Here is a 20,487-nt window from a genome sequence, read left to right on the forward strand (position 1 = left end):
AAAAGTGAAGGCCATACTAAACTTAAGATCAGAATAAATAGAAACCTATAATAACTCAAATTCAAAACAACCAGAAATTGCTATTAAAGAATAAATGAAACCCAAAACGAACAGAAATTAAATAAACAATTATTGCAAAGAATCATACAACAGGTACTAATATAATGAATAAATAAATCTCAAAACAAGTAAAGCTTAGGTTGAATATGTAAATCAAGTATAAACCAACGAAGAGGTTGGGTTTTGCCTCCTTCTTTCACTGTAAAAGTCTAAAACATACTGCATCACTGGCGCTTTACTGAAAACAAATTATATTACAAATATTTTCTTTTTGTACTTATTACAACATTGAAAATAAACATAAAAATTACAGTAAAACTAAATTTTGAACTGAAGAGCTTTCAGCAATCAATATTATTATATATGAAACATTTGCTTTAATTGTATTAGTTTTATCCAAAACTGTTCAAAACAAATATAGCTTCACTACAAACAAGAGTTTCGACACTGCCCCCTTCCCTAATTGTAAAAGTCTTAAGCCTACTACATCACTGGTACTTCACTGAAAACGAATTATATTACAAATATTTTCTTTTCCAGCTATTGCAGCACTGAAAATGAAAATAAGATTACAGTGAAATAAAATCTTGGACTTATGATCTTTCAGCAATTACAATCATTATATATCAAACATTCAGTTTTTTTTTATTTGTTGTTTTCAAGACTGTTCAAGACACATATAGTTTTCAGTAAAGTGCCAGTGGCGCAGTAGGTTTTAGACTTTTACAGTGAAACAAGGAGGCAAAACCCAAACTCTTCTTTGTTGAGATTTTTATCTTTTTAAGCTGGATTTGCATATTCAATTTAAGTTTCACTCTTTTTAAGATTTATTTACTCGTTTACATTAGTAATTATTATTTACTATGATTGTTTATTTAATTTCTGTTCGTTCTGGGTTTCATTTATGCCTCAATAGCAAGATATTTTTGTTCGTTTTAAGCTTTATTTACATATTCAAGATAAGCTTTACTCGTTTTTAAATTTATTTTTTCATTTATATTGGTACTTGTATGTTTTTTTGCTATGGTTGTTTATTTAATTTCTGTTCGTTTTGGGTTTCATTTATTCTTTAATAGTAATTTCTGGTTGTTTTGAGTTTGAGCTATTATAGGTTTCTGGTTCTTTTGATCTTAGGTTTAATACAGCTTTTACTTTTCTTTAGAAAACTTCTTTTCCGGAAAGTTTTTTCTAAATTAACTTCTTACAAGGACTTAAAAATACACGTTACATACTAAATATTACAAGGACTTAAAAATACCTTGAATTTTTTTTTCTTTTAATTTGGTCCCTTAGTGGCATATCAATAGCCTATTCATTGCTCATTCAATTGGGGCCTTCCAATAAAATTATGAATTTCTCAATCATTATCTTCTAGACATTTTTTTGTTCTTCTTCTGTCTTTTTATCTTTCATTTTTACAGAAATGGATCAAAAACAAGCACAGAATAAATATAAAAACATTTTTTTAACTCAAGTACAGAAATAAGGTATGTTTTGAGAAAATAAGACAGAAATTCATATATATATATATATATATATATATATATATATATATATATATATATATATATATATATATATATATATATATATATATATATATATACACACACACACACACACACACACACACACACACACACACACACACACACACACATATATATATATATATATATATATATATATATATATATATATATATATATATATATATATATATATATATATATATATATATATATATATATATATATATATATATACATAGGTATGTATATTTGAGAAAATAAGACAGAAATCATATATATATATATATATATATATATATATATATATATATATATATATATATATATATATATATATATATATATATATATATATATATATATATATATATATATATATATATATATATATATATATATATATATATATATATATATATATATATATATATATATATATATATATATATATATATATATATATATATATATATATATATATATATATATATATATATATATATATATATATATATATATATATATATATATATATGTATATATATATATATATATATATATATATATATATATATATATATATATATATATATATATATATATATATATATATATATATATATATATATGAACTTGGAAATCATCCCCCTTGTGCCCTAGTTGTACAAAAAAAACAGATATTAAAAGACAGATACGGTATAAAATTCAAAAGAAAGATATATTAGACTTAATAAGAAATAAAACTAATAATGAGCTTATAATGTATCAAAAGTAAAGCTGATATTCAACTCCAACTCAAAATTGAAAATATTAAAGAATAAATAAAACACAAACAAACAGAAATTAAATAAACAATCATACAAACAAACATCCAACAGACACTAATATAAATGAATAAATACATCTTAAAACGAGTAAAATCGAATATGCAAATCAAGCTTAAATCGAAGAAAAATCACTACAAACAAGAATTTGGCTACTCCCCCCTTTCCTAATTGTGAAAGTATAAAACTTTGTAATGCGTTATTGGCGTATTACTGAAAACGAATTATATTACAAAATATTTTCCTTTGTGTTGTTAAAACATTGAAAATAAAATGAAGATTATAACGAAAAAAAATCTTGTACTGTTGATCTTTCAGCCGCTACTATATTATATATCCAATATTGACTTTAATTTTATTAGCTCTTTCCAAGACTGTTCAAGACCCATATAGTTTTCAGTGAAGCGCCAATGACTCAGTAGGTTTTATACCTTTACAGTTAGGAAAGGAGGCAGCGCCCAAACTCCTGTTTGAAGTGATTTTTGTTTGTTTAAAGCTTGATTTGCATATTGAACCTTAAGTTTAAATCGTTGTAAGATTTAACTATTCATTTATAGGGCACCTGCTGTATTTTTGTTTGCTATGTTTGTTTATTTAATTTCTGATCATTTTGAGTTTCATTCGTTATTCAATATTAATGTCTAGTTATTCTGAGTTTGAACTATTATAGACTTTCATTTTTGCTGATATAAAGTTTAATATGGCCTTTCCTTTTCTTTGATAAACTCCTTTTTCGGAAAATGTTTTTTTAATAATATGTAAACATCATACGTTTTAAATAAACTTGTTTTAACAGGCAGTGTTCGTGAAAACATTTTTGGATGAAAATGAAGACCAACGAGCACAAGCACCAAATTTATCAGTTACCAAATACTTCCTCAGTTGGACTTATATATCATACAACTTTTGTATCTTCATAACGCCTCCACCGTAAAGTTTTGCTGCCATCTTCGTTGGAAAAACAATGTTACAATTTTCTAAAGATAGCATAAGGAAAGCTCTGTTATGTTGAGTTTTTCCACTAGAACTATTCAACAGTTTCAATAATTTTGTCAAAATTGTGTAGCAAATTTCTTAATCTATTAAAGTTGTCTGTTATAGGTATTACAAGTATAATTCATTATGTGCTACCTTATTGATACTTTTTCTCTAAAAAAAAAAAAAAATGTTGCATTATAAATACAGCCTAACCAGTAATTGACCAAAATTTATACCGAGAAAAATCTCGGTTAAACACCGAGATAACTGGCGGGACTCTGTCTCTTGTAAAGTGATCAGAAGAACCCAAACGAATAAAGAAAGAAGGTAAAGAACATTCTTATATTTCAGTCCTAGCCACCTGGCTGCAACACTGTAGCCATGCTTCATAAAATTCAAGCTAATTAGCTGTGTCTAATCCGTCAATATTCAGCGTCAATAGTCGACATATCATGTACAACTTTATTAAATAGCAAGAATTATAGTGCAACAATAAAACTTAACAATAAAATTTAACACAATTCACTGTAAATTACCATAAATGTATTGTTTCAACTATAATAGCAAATCGACTTTAAAGCATAATAAATCAAGTACAAAACAACTGTCTCTATAAAATTTCATATGAAATTCTAAATACATTTAAAGTTAAGTTTTAAAAAAGTAGGTAATGAATCTACTGAAAACGGCTTAAACCAGAATTGACCATTTTAATTTGGCGCAACTTAAAAGTGAAATGCCTAGGATGATAATCTTTTTGAGCACTAATAAGTGTCAATGTCTCAGGCTCAAAGATCTTAATTTTTGGTTTTTACTGTTTTATTGTGTAATATGAAAAATATTTTACATAAACAGGATAATATCAGAGCACCCAGCTTGACTAACCAAGCCGTGCTAGGACTAGTGCCTCGCACTATATCAAAGGGGTTTGATAGGGTATTAAAACTGTTTTTTTTTGTTTGTTTTTTTGGGTTTTTTTTTTTTTGTTTTTTGTTTTTTTTTTTTGTTTTTCGTAGCTCCTTAGAGACCAATGGGAGGGAAGTATTATAAAAAGACAAGTGCATGGGAAAATAAAATATTACGTAATTTTTTTGTTGAAACAGTATAAATGTTTTCTCGATTACGAAAAAAATTGATTTATATGTTTTTGGCAAAAAACAAAGCCGCTTGAACAGTTTTTCCTTTTTCACGAGAAAGGTCTCTCAGGATAAACTTTTGCTTCTAACAGATACTTTCTTTGTGCCGCATTATTCCTAACAAAATATAAACAATAGTCAAATTTCTAGCATATATAATTACAGTTAAGAATGATAATTCCTGTATTTTAGATCCTTTATGAAAAAAGCTGGCTTTTCAAAGCCAAAAAAATAAATAAGGCAAAGAAAAAAACTAAATAAGACAGGTTCAAAAGCAAAATCATTTTCGATTTTCTGAAACAAAGCTCAACTATGTAATCGGTCAAACCAGACGTATGGAGTGGAAATAAATTCAGGCTCTACGATTGGCTGAATGGTCCAAAAATATTTGTGCGGCCCAAGTACACACGCCTAGGGTTGCGGAATCCCCCTTCTCCAAAAAAATTTCTGCCATCTCTCCTTAGATGTCAAACTGGTGTGTAACTATATTTAATATTATGCTTAGAAAAATCCTGAATTCTGGTTTTTTCCTTTTGACCTTTATGAGACCATAGATTTTTTAAAGTAAGATTCAGTCGATGAAAGGTAATTCAGTCAATAAATAGCATTACAATGATCTTTTGTAATTTAGTAGGTGATTAGACATCTTTAGAAAAGGCTTGTTAGGGAAACGTCAGAGCATAGGGAAATCTAGACTCTTCTAGTCTCTTTCAGAATGAAAGAGTCTGAAGCATGCCACATGTAAAGACTGGAAACTATTTTCTGAAATTGGTTATTTAAAGACATTAAACATGATCATAGAAATTGCGTCAATTTAATATATTGACAAAATGAAAATGAAAATACAGAAAACATTCTAAACTTTGTTGCAGATAGAGAATATGGTACCTAAAATCTTTTTTCTTTTAGTTAGCCCAAAACACCAGAAAAAATACTTATAATTGTATAGATAAACAAATTTTTGATCCAACCACTGGTTGTCTTTAACTAAACTGTCTCGTCTTTAAATAAATTTCTCAGGGCTTAAACCACATAAAACATTTTGATAAATTAAGTGATAAAGGTAAAACTATTGCCAGAAATAAATATGCATGTCAGACCTGCACCTTAACACAGAAAGCTCCATTTCCAACGCAAAAAGATCTTATAGAGAATAAGCGGAAAAAATGTCAAGGATTTAATATTTCAACAGACTTCTGATGTGCTGTTTGGTGCTGTAGCTATAATTGGTGTGTTTGTGCTGTAATATATTACAACTTTGTGTTGTCAAACAGTTAGTGGTAACAAACTGTAAGTAAAGAGCGAACCGGCTCAATAGGAACCGAAATTTAAAAAACGAAATTTTGACACCAATAGATATATTAAAACAATTGGCTTTTTATGCTGATTTAGATGTATAAATTTAATGAAGTTTATTCTTACCTATCAAAGGCTACGAGCGCGTGAAAATTTTGTTTCGAAAAAAGGGGAAAACACTCACTAGAAGTCAAGTGATCTTGATGAAAATCACACCATCAGATTCAGCATATCAGAGAACCCGACTGCATAGGTTTAAAGCTCCTATGTGCAAAAATGCGGAATTTTTAATTTTTTGCCAGAAGAAAAATCACGGATGCATGTTTATTTGTTGTTTTTTTCCCCCAGGGGTGATCGTAACGACCCGGTGGCCCTAGAATCTTAGTAGAGGGCTCATTAAAACGGAAATTAAAAGTTCTCGTACCCTTTTTAAGGGACCGATAAAATGGAAGGCAACTAGGCCCCCTCCCCACCCCTCTTTTTCAAAATCATCGGATCAAAATTTTTAGATAGCCATTCTTTTCATCATAGTTAAAAGGCTCAATAACTATGCCTTTGGGTATAACACGACCCCCCCCCCACAGCCCCAGAGGAAAGGTCTTTAAGTTATAAAATTTGTCCATTGTACGCATAGTATTTGATATTAGGATGCATGCATACATTTTCAGGTAGGGGGACAAATTTTCTGTTGGGGGTTTTCCCACGGGGAAATGTTCCATGGGAAGGGAAGTTCGCAGGGAGCGAACTTTTCAGGGAAAATTATACACTGAGGGACTTTGCCAGAATTCCTATCCAAAATTCTTGTTATATGTCTTGCCTTCTCTTTTCTGTCTCAGTTTTACGCGCGTAGTGGTTAAAAGTAATTATCCGGGGTAAATTTTCAAAGGGATTGAATTGTGTAGAGAATTTATCCGTGGGGAGGGAGTTTCTCCGTGGAGGTGGGGCCAGATTACCTGGCATTATTTAAAAAACGATCAGAAGCTCAATTTAAAAAAGACAAGTTTTTTCAACTGAAAGTAAGGAAAACATTAAAAATTAAAACGAACAGAAATTATTACGTATATGAAAGGGGTTGCCCCTCTCCTCAACACCTCGCTCTTTACGCTAAAGTTTGAATTTTGTCCCAATTCTTTAATAATGACTCCTGAAGTACAAGAACCATTTAATTAGAACAATAAGACGCTTTTTTAAAAGCACTAAAAAAAACTTTAGCATGAAGAGCGAGGTGTTGAGGAGGGGGCAACCCCCTTCATACACGTAACAATTTCTGTTTGTTTTAATTTTTAATGTGGCTCCTTACTTTCAGTTGAAAAAAATTGTTTTTTTATTTAATTGTTAACATGATTCGCCCTTAATTTCTTTTAAGAAAAATAAATGGTTCGTAATTCATCAAATAAGTTGTAACTCAGATTAAATTTGAATTGTTACATCAACTATGATTAGTCAGTTGAATATAAATCTAGATAACTAAATTAAAGTACACTTTGTTTCTATAAAATTAATTAATTGAAATGCGAATAAGAAAGATAAACGACAAAATCAAGGAATATATCCTAAAACAATCAAATAAATAGACCCAAAAAGACAGGGTGGCATAATTTGTCATTTTTAAAAATGTTATAAATTCAAATTGGGACTATTACTTTTTAAGTTCAAATCTGGACTCATTTAAGCACTATTTAACAGGAAAAATTGAGCTATCAAGAAAAAATTTTAAATTGCAGACGATCTAGACACTCAGTATATAAACAGAATGAGTTACAAAAATTAAATTTTTTGGCTCTTCTTTTTTAAATTATTAGTTTATTCAAAAAATAGTCTAATGTAGATCAGCTTAAGATACATAAGGACTTATTATAGTGAAGTATTTCCAAAATATATTTTATGGAAAAAGAATTAATGTTCCTATAGTCAATTAAATGCTTACGTAAATAATAATAATAGTTAAAAAGTCAGAGGGATATTGTAGGACATACTACTGAAGATTAATTCCAATCAGATATCGAGAATGCTGAGAAAAAAGCTCAAGCAGGTATGCAGGCGAAAGTGCACTTGCTAATCATTGCATGAATGAATGTTTTACCTCATATTAGTTATAGAAAAAAAATATGCTAAATATTGCGCTCGTTTAAAATTGTTTTCATGGTACATTGAGGCATTTTTTTTATTCCATTTATAAGTTTATAAGCTTATAATTTTTTTTTTTGGTCTTGTAATTTCTTCATTTCTAAGTTTTCCGTCAATCATTTCTTTTCTTTAGGGTAAGCCGTAACCCTGTGTGTCCTGTGTTTTGAGCTTATACACCAGAGTTACACTGTGTATACACTGTGTTTTGTGTTTATACACCAGAGTTACTCCTTTTTTTCAATTTTGAGCAATTTTGAGCTGGGCTTCACCAGTCGAACAACAAATGTACCAGATCCTGGCTAGCCAGAAACATTTCTAAAATGATGTAAGTTGGTGTGATAATGATTTGAGGCAAATCGAGCCTCAAAGTTTAATAGCCTTTATATAAGGTTAGTAGTAAAGGTAATGTATTTTTACTGCCCGGCTATCATCTCACCGGCACTATGTTATTGGCGTTTCAGTTCCCGATAAATTATCGTTAGTTTTTTCTTGTTTTCAGTGATTGCCGTTATCGCGTTTAATGAGAGCAACTACTTGGGAGCAGTGTCGAAATTGGATGGCAATATCATTTATGTAGTAAATTTTAAATTTAGACAGTTCCAATGTGCGCAGTTTACAATTTTGCATGTTTCTTATATGTTAATAGACTCTAAAACAAACTTTATTTAAGTTCAAACACATTTTTGGGTGTCGTTAACTGGTGTTGTTTCCAAATAGATTCTTGCACATTCGAAATACTATGCATTTTGAACAATTTACAAGGAAATACTTGTTGAGATAGATTTTTTGAGTCTCTGATGAGAGTAATTGGAGATGATTGGAACTGGACATTTTGTGAAATAGTCCTGGAGTTCTGACTTCAGCTTATCTCTATCTTGAGGCTGATTTTGACGCAAAAATTTGAACTCAACCTCTTTTGTTGGGGATATCTATAAAAAAAGGAGAAAAATTAGCTATCTCAGTAAACATACTCTTTGAGAACATTTTCTTTTCAAACACATACTCTCCGGTTCAAAACGGTTCAAAAGATAATCTGACCTAAACAAAAAAAAAGAAAATATCCTAGCCAGTAAAGCCAAAAAAAAAATGTAGACGACGTGCATTTTGCCTTTATATATGTGACAAAAAAGGGCAACGAAAAAGAACATGATTAAAAAAAAACATGCCGAAAAATCCTAAATGCCTGAAAAACATTACAGTATGAAAATACAAAAACAGAAAAATATTCGATCGTAGCAAAGCTCAATCATCAAGGAGAAATAAAAAACTTGAATGTTCAAAACGAGAATCAAGATTTATTGGTGACTGATAATATTGGAAGATTAATGTAGTTTTTGAGAAGAAATAGATATCAACGCCATGTAACAATAGTTAACAATATCTTAAGCATGTCTACAATTCTTAACATTTTACTTTGTAGCTGTAGCGTACATTTTAACAGCAGCCGGAGTACGGTCATCACGTTTGAGTTTTCACCAAAAGCCCTTTTACTTTCTTTTCTTTTCTGATGGTAATTTCTGTGACCTAATAGTTTTGATTCCATTCATTTGTAAAAATGAAGTTTTCCAAAGAAAAATTAAAAGGTCCATTAAACCAAAGACAAGTAGAAATAAAGTCAAATAATAATTAAAACTTAATAAATGAATAAATAGGACCCATAATGAAGATAAATTACAATGAATAATCAAGTCAAATCTGAAAAAGGAACAGAAAACGTTACATTCAGGAGTAGGACAAATGGTCCGCCAGTCTTCTTGGGGCCAAAAGGTCATTCACACTTTGCTGAAAAAACTTCTATTTCGAGCAGTGTGATCTCTATTTGTCATGTTCTATTAATGGGACCAATAACGAAGAGAAATTACAATGAAAACTCAAGTCAAATCTGAAAACGGAACAGAAAACACTACATACAGAACTAGGGCTAATAGACAGTCACTCTTCAAAGGGCCAGAAGGTCATTCACACTTTAATGAAAACAATTTTTATTTCGAGTAGTGTGTTCTTTATTTGTCGTGTTCTATAAATGGGACCAATAACGAAGAGAAATTACAAAGAAAATCAAGTCAAATCTGAAAAAGGGACAGAAAGCACTAAATACAGAACTAGGGCTAATAGATAGTCACTCTTCTAAGAGCCAGAAGCTCATTCACACTTTAATGAAGACAATTTTTATTTCGAGTAGTGTGTTCTTTATTTGTCATGTTCAACAAATGGGACCTATAACGAAGAAAAATTACAATGAATAATCAAATCAAATCTGAAAAGGAGCAAAAAACAGTACAAACTGGAGTAGGGCTAACAGACCGTCAGTCTTCTAAAGGCCAAAAGGCCAATCACATTTTACTGAAAACAATTTTTATTTCGAGCAGTGTGTTCTTTATTTGTCATGTTCTATAAATAGGACATATAACAAAGAGCAATTACAATGAATAATCATATCAAATCTAGAAATGAACAGAAAAAATTACAAATAGGAGTATGGCTAATAGATCTTCAGTCTTCTTAATGCCAGAAAATCATTCACACATTACTGAAAGAATTTTTATTTTGACCAGTGGGTTCTCTATTTGTCATGTTCTATAAATGGGACCCATAACGAAGAGACATTACAATGTATAATCAGATCAAATCTGAAAAGGAACAAAAAACATTACAAATAGGAGTAGGGCTAACAGACCGTCAGTCTTCTAAAGGCAAGAGAGGTCATACACATTTTACTGAAAACAATTTTTATTTTGAGCAGTGTGTTCTTTATTTGTCATGTTCTATAAATGGGACCCATAACGAAGAGAAATTACAGTGAATAATCAAATCAAATCAGAAAAGGAACAAAAAAAAGTACATACAGGAAAAGGGCTAACAGACCGTCAATGTTCTAAAGGCCAGAGGGTCATTCACATTTTACTGAAAACAATTTTTATTTCGAGCAGTGTGTTCTTTATTTGTCATGTTCTATCAATGGGACCCATAACGAAGAGAAATTACAGTGAATAATCAAATCAAATCAGAAAAGGAACAAAAATAGTAGAAACAGGAAAAGGGCTAATAGACCGTCAATGTTCTAAAGGCCAGAAGGTCATTCACATTTTACTGAAAACAATTTTTTTTTCGAGCAGTGTGTTCTTTATTTGTCATGTTCTATAACTCAGACCCATAACGAAGAGAAAATACAATGAATGATCAATTCAAATATGAAAAGCAGCAGAAAACCCTTCAAACAGGAGTAGGGCTAATAGACCGTCAGTCTTCTAAGGACCATAAGGTCATTCAAACTTTATTTAAAACAATTTTTATTTCCAGAAGTATGTTATTTATTTGTCATGTTCTCTAAATGGGCGCCATAACGAAGAAAAAGTAAATGAATGATCAATTCAAATCTGAAAAGCAACAGAAAACACTTCAAACAGGAGTAGGCCTTCTAAGGGCCAGAAGGTCATTCAAACTTTACTTAAAACAATTTAAATTTCGAGCAGTATTTTCTTTATTTGCCATGATCTATAAATGGTACCAATAACGAATAGAAATTATAGGCAGCGCAATCTCGGTGCCTAAGTAAAGAACTATGTTGGCGCAATGCACTATTTTTTTTTTCATACCAGGGCACTTCGTATCGAAGGAGTTGTCGTAGAAACTTTGAAAAGGGCTCATTCGGTTGGAAATTAGAATGGCTAGCGCCCTTTTGAATAGTCAAAAGTGATTGGAATTTATCTAACACCCCTTCCACGCCCACCATTTACCCGAACACATCCAATCAAAATTTTGAGATAGCCACTTTGTTCAACGTAGTTGATTTTCAGATTAAAATTGTTTTTTTGAAGAGGACACTCCCCCACACCCCTTAGGGCAACGGTTTTAAGTAATGCCCTGGGGGCATATAAGGTTTTAATAGAAAGCATTGTCACAGAAACTTCAAAAGAAAAGTTCTAAAATTTAAAAATGATTGGCAGCGCAATCGCGTAAGGAACGATGTTGGAAGAATGTATTATTTTTTTTCTTTGCCTTAGACCAGGGCACTTCGTAAGGAAGGAGATTTCGTTGAAACTTCGAAAAGGGCTAATTCGATTGGACATTGGAGTGGCTAGTGCTCTTTTTAATAGTCGAAAGTGATTGGAGGGCAACTAGCACCCCCCCCCCCACGCCCATCATTCCCCCAAACACATCCAATCAAAATTTTGAGATAACCATTTTGTTCAGTGTAGTTGATTTCTAGATAGAAAATATATTTTTAAGGAGGTCACTCCGCCACAACTCTCAGGGCAAGGGTTTTAAGTTATGCCCTCGGGGCGCATAAGAACGATGTTGCCACAATGTATCATTTTTTTTTTCCTTTAGACCAGGGCACTTCGTATCGAGGAAGTTGTCGGAAAAACTTCGAAAACGGCTCATTAAATTGGAAATTGGAGTGTCTTGTGCCCTTTTTAATAGTCGAAAGTGATTGGTAGGCAACTAACACCCCTTCCATGCCCACCATTTCCCAAAACACATCCTATAAAAATTTTGAGATTGCCATTTCGTTCAGGATAGTTGACTTACAGATAGGAAATATGTTTTTGAGTAGCTCACTCCTCCACAGCCTTCAGGGACAGGGTTGTAAGTTATGACCTGGAGGCATATAAGGTTTTTATAGAAAGAGTTGTCGTAGAAACTTCAAAAAAGGCTCATTCGATTGGAAATCCAAAGGGCTAGTGCCCTTTTTAATGTTCGAAAGCAATTGGAAGGCTACTAACACCCCTTCCAAGCACCACCATTTCCCCAAACTCACCCAAATAAAAATTTTTAGATAGCCTTTTTGTTCCACGCAGTTTAAAGCTCAGGAAATTATACCTTTGAGCAAGACACTCCCACAACAGTCATCAGGGCGAGGGTTATAAGTTATGCCCTGGGGGCATATAAGTTTTTCTTGAAATCTTGAAAAAGGGCTCATTCGATTGGAAATTCAAAGGTCTGGTGCTCTTTTTAATAGTCGAAAGCGATTTGAGGGCAACTAACCCCCCTCTCACGCCCATTTTTTCCCCAAACACATCCAATCAAAGTTCTTATATAGCCATTTTTTCAGCGTAGTTGACTTTCGGATAGGAATTAAGTTTTTGAGGAGGACACTCCCCCACAGCCCTCAGGGCAAGGGTTTTAAGTTATGCCCTGGGGGCATATAAAGTTGTTATTTGGGGGCATATAAGATTCAAAAATTTCTCATTCGATTGGAAATTCAAAGGGCTAGTGCCCTTTTAATAGTCGAAAGTGATTGGAAGGCAACTAACACCCCTTCCATGCCCACTTTTCCCCCAAAAACGTGCAATCAAAATTTTGAGATAGCCATTTTGTTCCACGCAGCTCAGGAAAATAGGTTTTATTGAAATCTTTGTCGTAGAAACTTGAAAAGGGGCTCATTCGATTGAAAATTCAAAGGTCTAGTGTTTTTTTAATAGTCTCGAAAGTGATTTGAAGGCAACTAACCCCCCTCTGACGCCCAACTTTTCCCTAAACACATCCAATCAAAATGTTTAGATAGCCATTTTATTCAACGTAGTTGAAAGTTATGGAAATTAGGTCTTTAAGGATGACAACCCCTCCACCCCCACAGCCCTCAGGGCAAGGGCCGTAAGTTATGTCCTGGGAGTATATAAGGTTTTTTATAGAAAGTGATGTTGTAGAAACTTCAAAAAGGGCTCATTCACTTGGAAATGAAAGGGCTAATGCCCTTTTAATAGTCGAAAGTGATTGAAAGGCAACTAACCCCCCTATCACGCCCACCATTTCCCCAACCACATCCTATCAAAATTTTGAGGTATCTATTTTGTTCAACGTAGTCGAAAGTTCTGGAAATTAGGTCTTTTAGGATGATAACCCCTTCAGAGCCCTCGGTGTAAGGGTTGTAAGCTATGCCCTGGGGGCATATAGCAGTGAGTGATGAAACGATTATTACTAATAAATTTGCTGAGTTCTTTTCAAGTATTGGTCAAAATGTGCAGGCGGAAGGGTTAGTGAATTTTAATAATGATTCCTTGGAGGACGAATTTTTGGATGAAAGAGGAATTGGAAATGAAATTGAATTTCAACCGTGTACTCGAGATGAAATTCTGAAGGTTGTGAAAACAATCAAATCTAATTCAGCAGGGACAGATGGAATTAATTTGAAGGCTTTTAAATCAGTGATGTGTTACTTAATATCATGTCTCGCCCACATAATCAATCTTTCCCTGGAAACTGGGGTATTCCCCGATGCGCTTAAAAGGGCAAAAGTCATCCCTCTCCATAAAGGTGGGTCTAAACTAGAAATCGAAAATTATAGACCTATGTCAATCTTTCCCCTGTTTTCAAAAATATTTGAAAAAATTGTGCATAAAAGGCTATATGATTACCGTACGAAAACAGGGATGTTAAGTGAAACTCAGTTCGGCTTTAGGAATGGTCACTCGACGTCGGACGCCGTGCATTATCTCTGTGATATTGTAAATAGATGCTTTGAACGTGGTGAAATCCCTTTGACTGTTTTTATTGATTTTAGAAAGGCGTTTGATACAGTGGATTTTAAAATTTTACTCAAAGGTCTACAGTCCCTTGGAGTTCGTGGTAATTATCTGAAATCGTTTGATAGCTTTTTAAGTGGAAGATCTATTCAAGTTGTTTTAAATGATTCCTTTTCTTCTCCCTATCAAGTGAAGTGTGGCGTACCTCAGGGATCTGTCTTGGGACCACTACTGTACCTTGTGTATATTGATTCAATGCGTGTTTACTTACCGGAGTGTTTTATCACGACTTTTGTGGATGATACTGCTTTAACTATGTCTAGTCGAATGATTGGTGATCTATTGTTGAAAGTAAATAGGGTTTTAAAGTCATTTTATGTATTTACGAGTTTCAGACTTTTGTCACTGAATGTTAAAAAAACTTATTTTAGGATTTTTTGGAGAGTTGGTAAGCCGCCAAGTGTTGATGGAGTGATATTTTTTAATGGTAAGCCTTTGTCACAGGTGCATGAGGTGCGTTATTTGGGCTTCCAGCTAGATTGTAATTTGTCTTGGAAGCACCATAGTGATCTTGTTGCAGCTAAAGTTGCTAGAGGTCTGGGAATTTTGCGTCGTTTGAAGCATTTTTACCATTATCGATTCTTTTATTATTGTATCATAGTATTGTTGCGCCCTATATTTCTTATGGTTGTGTCATTTGGTCTAGCAATTTGTATGCAAATTTCAAAAGAGTGCAGACTTTACAAAATAAAACAGTACGTCTTCTTGGGAATTATATAGAAAATGTGAATGATACCGCGTCATGTTTTAAAAAATTAAGAGTGCTTAACATTGGTCAGATTCGTGTTTACCAAGCTGCTATTTTTGCCTATAGATGTTGGAATGATGTATGTCCTCCAGTTTTTACAAATTATTTTCGCGTAAATAGTTCACTCCACAGGTATGCGACTAGAGAGGCGGAAAATTTTACGGTTGAGTATCGAGACACCACACGTGCAGGTTTCGAAATTCAGTGTTTAGCTCCAGTTATTTGGAATGATATCCCAGTTGGCGTTCGGGAAGCTGAACACATTGGGTCGTTTAAAGTAAAAATAAAAAAACATTTATTGGGAGAGGGGAGATAATTTATTATTATTGTCATTATTACTCTTAATGTCTTAGTTTTTTTTCTTCATAGATTTTGGTTTTAATGGTTAATTGAGAGAGAGAGAGAGTGTTCAGGTCTCTTTTTTTCTTTTTTTTTTTTTTTTTTTTTTTTTTTTTTTTAATGAAATTTGTAAAAGGTTGAGAATTAGAGGATTGCAGCCGTCTTTCATCAGGCTTTTTGAGCCTTCCCCGGGCGGTTGCTTGTATATAGTTTATTTTGTAATTAGTAGTAAATAAAGCAAGTCAAGTCAAGTGCCTTTTTTAATAGTTGAAAGTGATTCGAGAGCAACTAACGTCACTCTCACGCCCACCATTTTCACAAACATATCCAGTCAAAATTATGAGATAGCCCTTTTGTTTCATGTAGTTGAAAGTTCTGAAAATTAGGTCTTTGAGGATGACAACCCCCCTCATAGCCCTCAGGGTAAGGGTTATAATTTATGCCCTGGGGGTATATAAGGTCTTTATAGAAAGTGTCGTCGTAGCAACTCAAAAAGGGCTCCTTCCATTGGAAATTGAAAGGGCCAGTGTCCTTTTTAATAGTCGAAAGTGATTGGAAGGCTTGAAATTTTTATAGTAAAGATCGATGTGGGTACAATGTATTATTATTTTTTTTTTTTGTTTAGATCAGGACACTTCGTATCGAAGGAGTTGTCGTAGGAACTTTGAAAAGTGCCCATTCGATTGAAAAAATAAAGGGCTAATGCCCTTTTAATAGTCGAAAGTGACTGGAGGGCAGCTAGTCCCCATTCCACACCCACTCTCCCATTTGCCCATTATGTTTAAAAACTAAATGTTGCCTTAAGATTAAATCAAAATGTGTTAATACTAATTCCCAATTAGGCAACTTAGTATTATCCCAAGAACGTCTAATGGTATTATATTCAAACTTTCGGGGCTACTTCTGCTCTTAAAATTTAACCAAATCAAAATAGCGTAAGTATATCCAAGTTACCAAAGAAAGTAAATAGATTTTTTTTGCGAATGTTATCAAGTTTTCAATTTCAGGTCAACTAGAGGAGGTATAAAACTAAATTAAACACTACTATTTGTGTCCAGATTTTTAAAATGGTTTATGTTGTTAAAAACTGTTGAAAATGTTTCTCCAGCATACAAATAACAGGCCAAACTATAAAGTCTGGAAAGAAACGAAAAGATTTAAAGTTTTATTTTCTTTTTCCCTGAAAAGACTATGTCAATAAAAAACGAACAGAAATTAATTAAAAAAACTTTTTTCACAAAATAAGTTTTTCAAAGAAAAGTAAAGTTCTTTACTTTTCCCGTGTTGGAATATTAGCTAGGGGAAAAAGATCATTAGCAACCATCAAATTAAAAAAGATCAAGATTCACTCCATTCCATTCACTAGCCCTTTTAATTTTCAATCCAATAAGCCCTTTTGAAGTTTCTCCGACAATGCTTGCAATAAAAACCTTATTTGCCTCCAGGGCATAGCTTGCAACCCTTGCCCTGAGGGCTGGGGGGGGTTGTCATCCTCAAAGACCTAATCTCCAGAACTTTCAACTGTCTTGAAGAAAATTGTTATATCAAATTTTGATTGGATGTGTTCGGGCAAATTGTGGGCGTGAGAGGGGGGTTAGTTGCCCTCCAATCACTTCCAACTATTGAAAATGACACTAGCCCTTTGAATTTCCAATCGAATGAGCCCTTTTTGAAGTTTCTACGACAACGCTTTCTATAGAAACCTTTTATGCCCCAAGGCATAACTTACAACCCTTGCCCTGACTACTGTGAGGGGATTGTCATCCTCAAAGACATACCTTCCGGACCTTTCAACTACTTTGAACAAAATGGTTATCTAAAAATTTTTGTTGGATGTGTTTGGCAAAATGGTGGGTGTGACAGGGAGGATAAGTGCCCTCCAATCACTTTCGACTATTAAAAAGGGCACTAGCCGTTTCAATTTCCAATCGAATGATTCCTTTTTGAATTTTCTACGAGAACGCTTTCTATAAAAAAAAAGATCTTATATGCCCCAGGGCATAATTTACAACCCTTGCCCTGAGGGCTGTGGGGGGAGTGTTATCCTCAAAATAGTAATTTCCTGGCTTTTAACTAAGTCGAACGAAATGGCTATATCAAAATTTTGATTGGATGTGTTTGGGGAAATGGTGGGTTTCAGAGGGATGTTAGTTATACTCCAATCACTTTGGGCTATTAAAAAGGGCACGAGCCCTTCAAATTTCCAATCGATTGAGGTTTTTTTGTAGTTTCTACGATAAAATTTTCTATAAAAACCTTATATGCCCAATGCAAAACTTACAACCCTTGCGCTGAAGGTTTTGGGGGGGAGCTGTCATCCTCAAAGACATAATTTCAAGACCTTTCAACTACGTTGAACAAAATATTTATCTCAAAATTTTGATTAGATGTGTTTGGGGAAATGGTGGGCGTGAGAGGGGGGTTACTTGCCCTTCAATAACCTTCGACTTTTTGAATTTTCCTTTTTGAAATTACTTTTTGAATTTTTTACGACAACGCTTTCTAGAAAAAAAAAATAATATACACCCAGGGCATAACTAGCAACCATTGCCATGAGGGCTGTGGGGGGAGTGTCATCCTAAAAACATAATTTCCGGACTTTTTAACTACGTCGAACAAAATGGCTATTTCAAAATTTTGATTGGATGTGTCTAATTGGTATTCCAATTAGAAAGTCTAATTGGGAAAAGTCTAATTGGTATTCCACCAGTGATGCCATACTCCCCTACAGCCTTGGGTCAGTGCTTGTAAATTACGCAGTTTACCATTATTTACATGCAGGATTTATCATTAGGAAAAGGGGAAAGTTTTGATTCTGGGTGCGTCCGGAAATACCAAGTATATTAATGTGAATTTTCGGGGGGGGGAGAGATACCCTGGGGGGGGGGGGGGTTCCGTGGGGAATTATATATGGAGGAATTTTCTGCGGAGGGAATCTTCTGAGGGGATTTTCTGCGGGGGGTTTTCCAGAGGTAATTTTCCAGAGGGGAAACCCCAGGTCTCTTTATAAATGGTGTATCATCTACATCTCAGGAACGGTTAAGGGGGTTCGGCTGAAACTTTCAGGGAATGTGAGGGTGATACTGAACTAAATCGAAAGACACTGTATATCCGGGTTGTCAAATGAGTGCATTGGCATACCTAATTTATCATTTATACCTAAGGAAAATGAACAACTTAAGAGAGACTCAGCTGCAAATTTAAGGGAATATTTGACCGGGGAATTAAGTCAATATAAACTTAAACGAATAACAGTATGCATTAAAACAAAGTGTAGTTAATGTAAAAAAAACTTTCATAGGCAGTGCAATCGTAAAGAACGCCTAAGTAAAGAACGATGTTGCACAATGTATTATTTATTTCTTTAGACCAGGGCACTTCATATCGAAGGAGTTGTCGTAGAAACTTCGAAAAGGGCTCATTTGATTGGAAATTGAAATGGCTTGTGCCCTTTTTAATTGTCGAAAGTGACTGGAAGGCAACTAACACCCCTTCCACGCCCATCTTTTCCCCAAACACATCCAATAAAAATTTTGACATAGCCATTTTGTTCAACGAAGTTGAAAGTTCTGGAAATTAAGTCTTTGAGAATGACAACCCCCCCCCACACACCCCTCAGGGCAAGATTTGTAAGTTATGCCCTGGGGGAATATAAGGTTTTTATAGATAGCGTTGTCGTAGTAACTTCAAAAAGGGCTCATTTGATTGGAAATTGAAATGGTTAGTGCCCTTTTTGGTAGTCGAAATTGATTGAAAAGGCAACTAACAGCTTTTATCCAAATACATCCAATACAAATTTTGAGATAGCCATTTTGTTCAAAGTAGTTGAATGGTCCGGAAATTATATCTTTGAGGATGACAACCCCCCCCCCACAGCCCTCATGGTAAGGGTTGTAAGTTATGCCCTGGTGGAATATAAGGTTTTTAGAAAAAGCTTTGTCGTAGAAACTTGAAAAAGGGCTCATTCGATTGGAAATTCAAAGGGCTAGTGCCTTTTTTAATAGTTGAAAGTGATTTGAGGGCAACTTACCCCGCTATCGTGCCCACCTTTTCCCCAGTCTAATTGGTATTCCACCAGTGATGCCATACTCCCCTACAGCCTTGGGTCAATGCTTGTAAATTACGCAGTTTACCATTATTTACATGCAGGATTTATCATTAGGAAAAGGGGAAAGTTTTGATTGGTATTCTGGGTTCTGAGTGGTTCTGACGAATTTTCCTTTTAGATCTTATGATGTTTAGTACTTGTGACGGTTAGTCGAAATGGTAGCACTCCGTTCTTTATCCAGACAGCAATCACCGGGTTCGCTGCAGTTAACGGGTGTCTAGGTTTATGTTTCCTGCGTAAGCTCTGGCGTGATATTTTACTGCGGTCTTACGGTTTAATATCTCAACGTAAAACGAAAAATTTTGCCATCACTCTCGATAGCTTAAAGTTTTTCTATAAATAAATGACATAAAATCAATGTGCCCGAATATTGTTCTCAGTCGGTAAAAAAAAATGAAATAAACTTGATAGAAATATAACCCAAACCAGTCGGTAAAATGACCGGCCAGACGTTAAAATCCACCCCACTCCCTCCCCCCAAAAAAATCATTCTGGGTAGTGACATATCTGGGTACCACCTATAAAGCCAATTAAATAAGAATCTTGTCCTTTAATTAAAGGAGACAGTTGTAGTCTTGGTGCAAAATTTTACGTTTCAGTATAAACATATTTTCCTTAAAGAAAACTACCATGCCACATAGTTGAATATAAAGTGAAGCGTGATTGTTCTTTTCAAAGGTTTTGTTTACTCAAGATGAAGCAGAATGCCACTGAATACTGTCTCTTGTTATACTTTACTAAAATCAATTTAATTTTAAAGACATGGAGGAGGTGTGTGACATGTTTTCATTTACATATCAAAGCAAGTCTGT

The 20,487-nt window shown here is 33.5% G+C and overlaps 1 protein-coding gene across 2 annotated transcripts in view; it reads right to left on the reverse strand.

Annotated features, from left to right (window-relative positions):
- Nucleotides 1–7,195: 7,195 nt before the first annotated feature.
- Nucleotides 7,196–20,487, reverse strand: part of LOC148939357 (uncharacterized) — a 36,299-nt gene continuing 23,007 nt past the window's right edge. Inside the window, exon 4 of one of the 2 annotated variants that reach the window (XM_089106792.1) lies at nucleotides 7,196–8,882. In XM_089106792.1, coding sequence (XP_088962918.1) covers nucleotides 8,709–8,882 — 174 coding nt within the window. In that variant the 3' untranslated portion in view covers nucleotides 7,196–8,708. Of the gene's footprint in view, nucleotides 8,883–10,531; nucleotides 10,584–20,487 lie in introns of those variants that run through there. The other variant, XM_089106793.1, reaches the window with a different exon arrangement.

This window comes from Artemia sp. Qi Xiang Cuo, chromosome 21 (assembly GCF_049724085.1).
Source record: "Artemia sp. Qi Xiang Cuo chromosome 21, ASM4972408v1, whole genome shotgun sequence".
Taxonomy (NCBI): Eukaryota; Metazoa; Arthropoda; class Branchiopoda; order Anostraca; family Artemiidae; genus Artemia; species Artemia sp. Qi Xiang Cuo.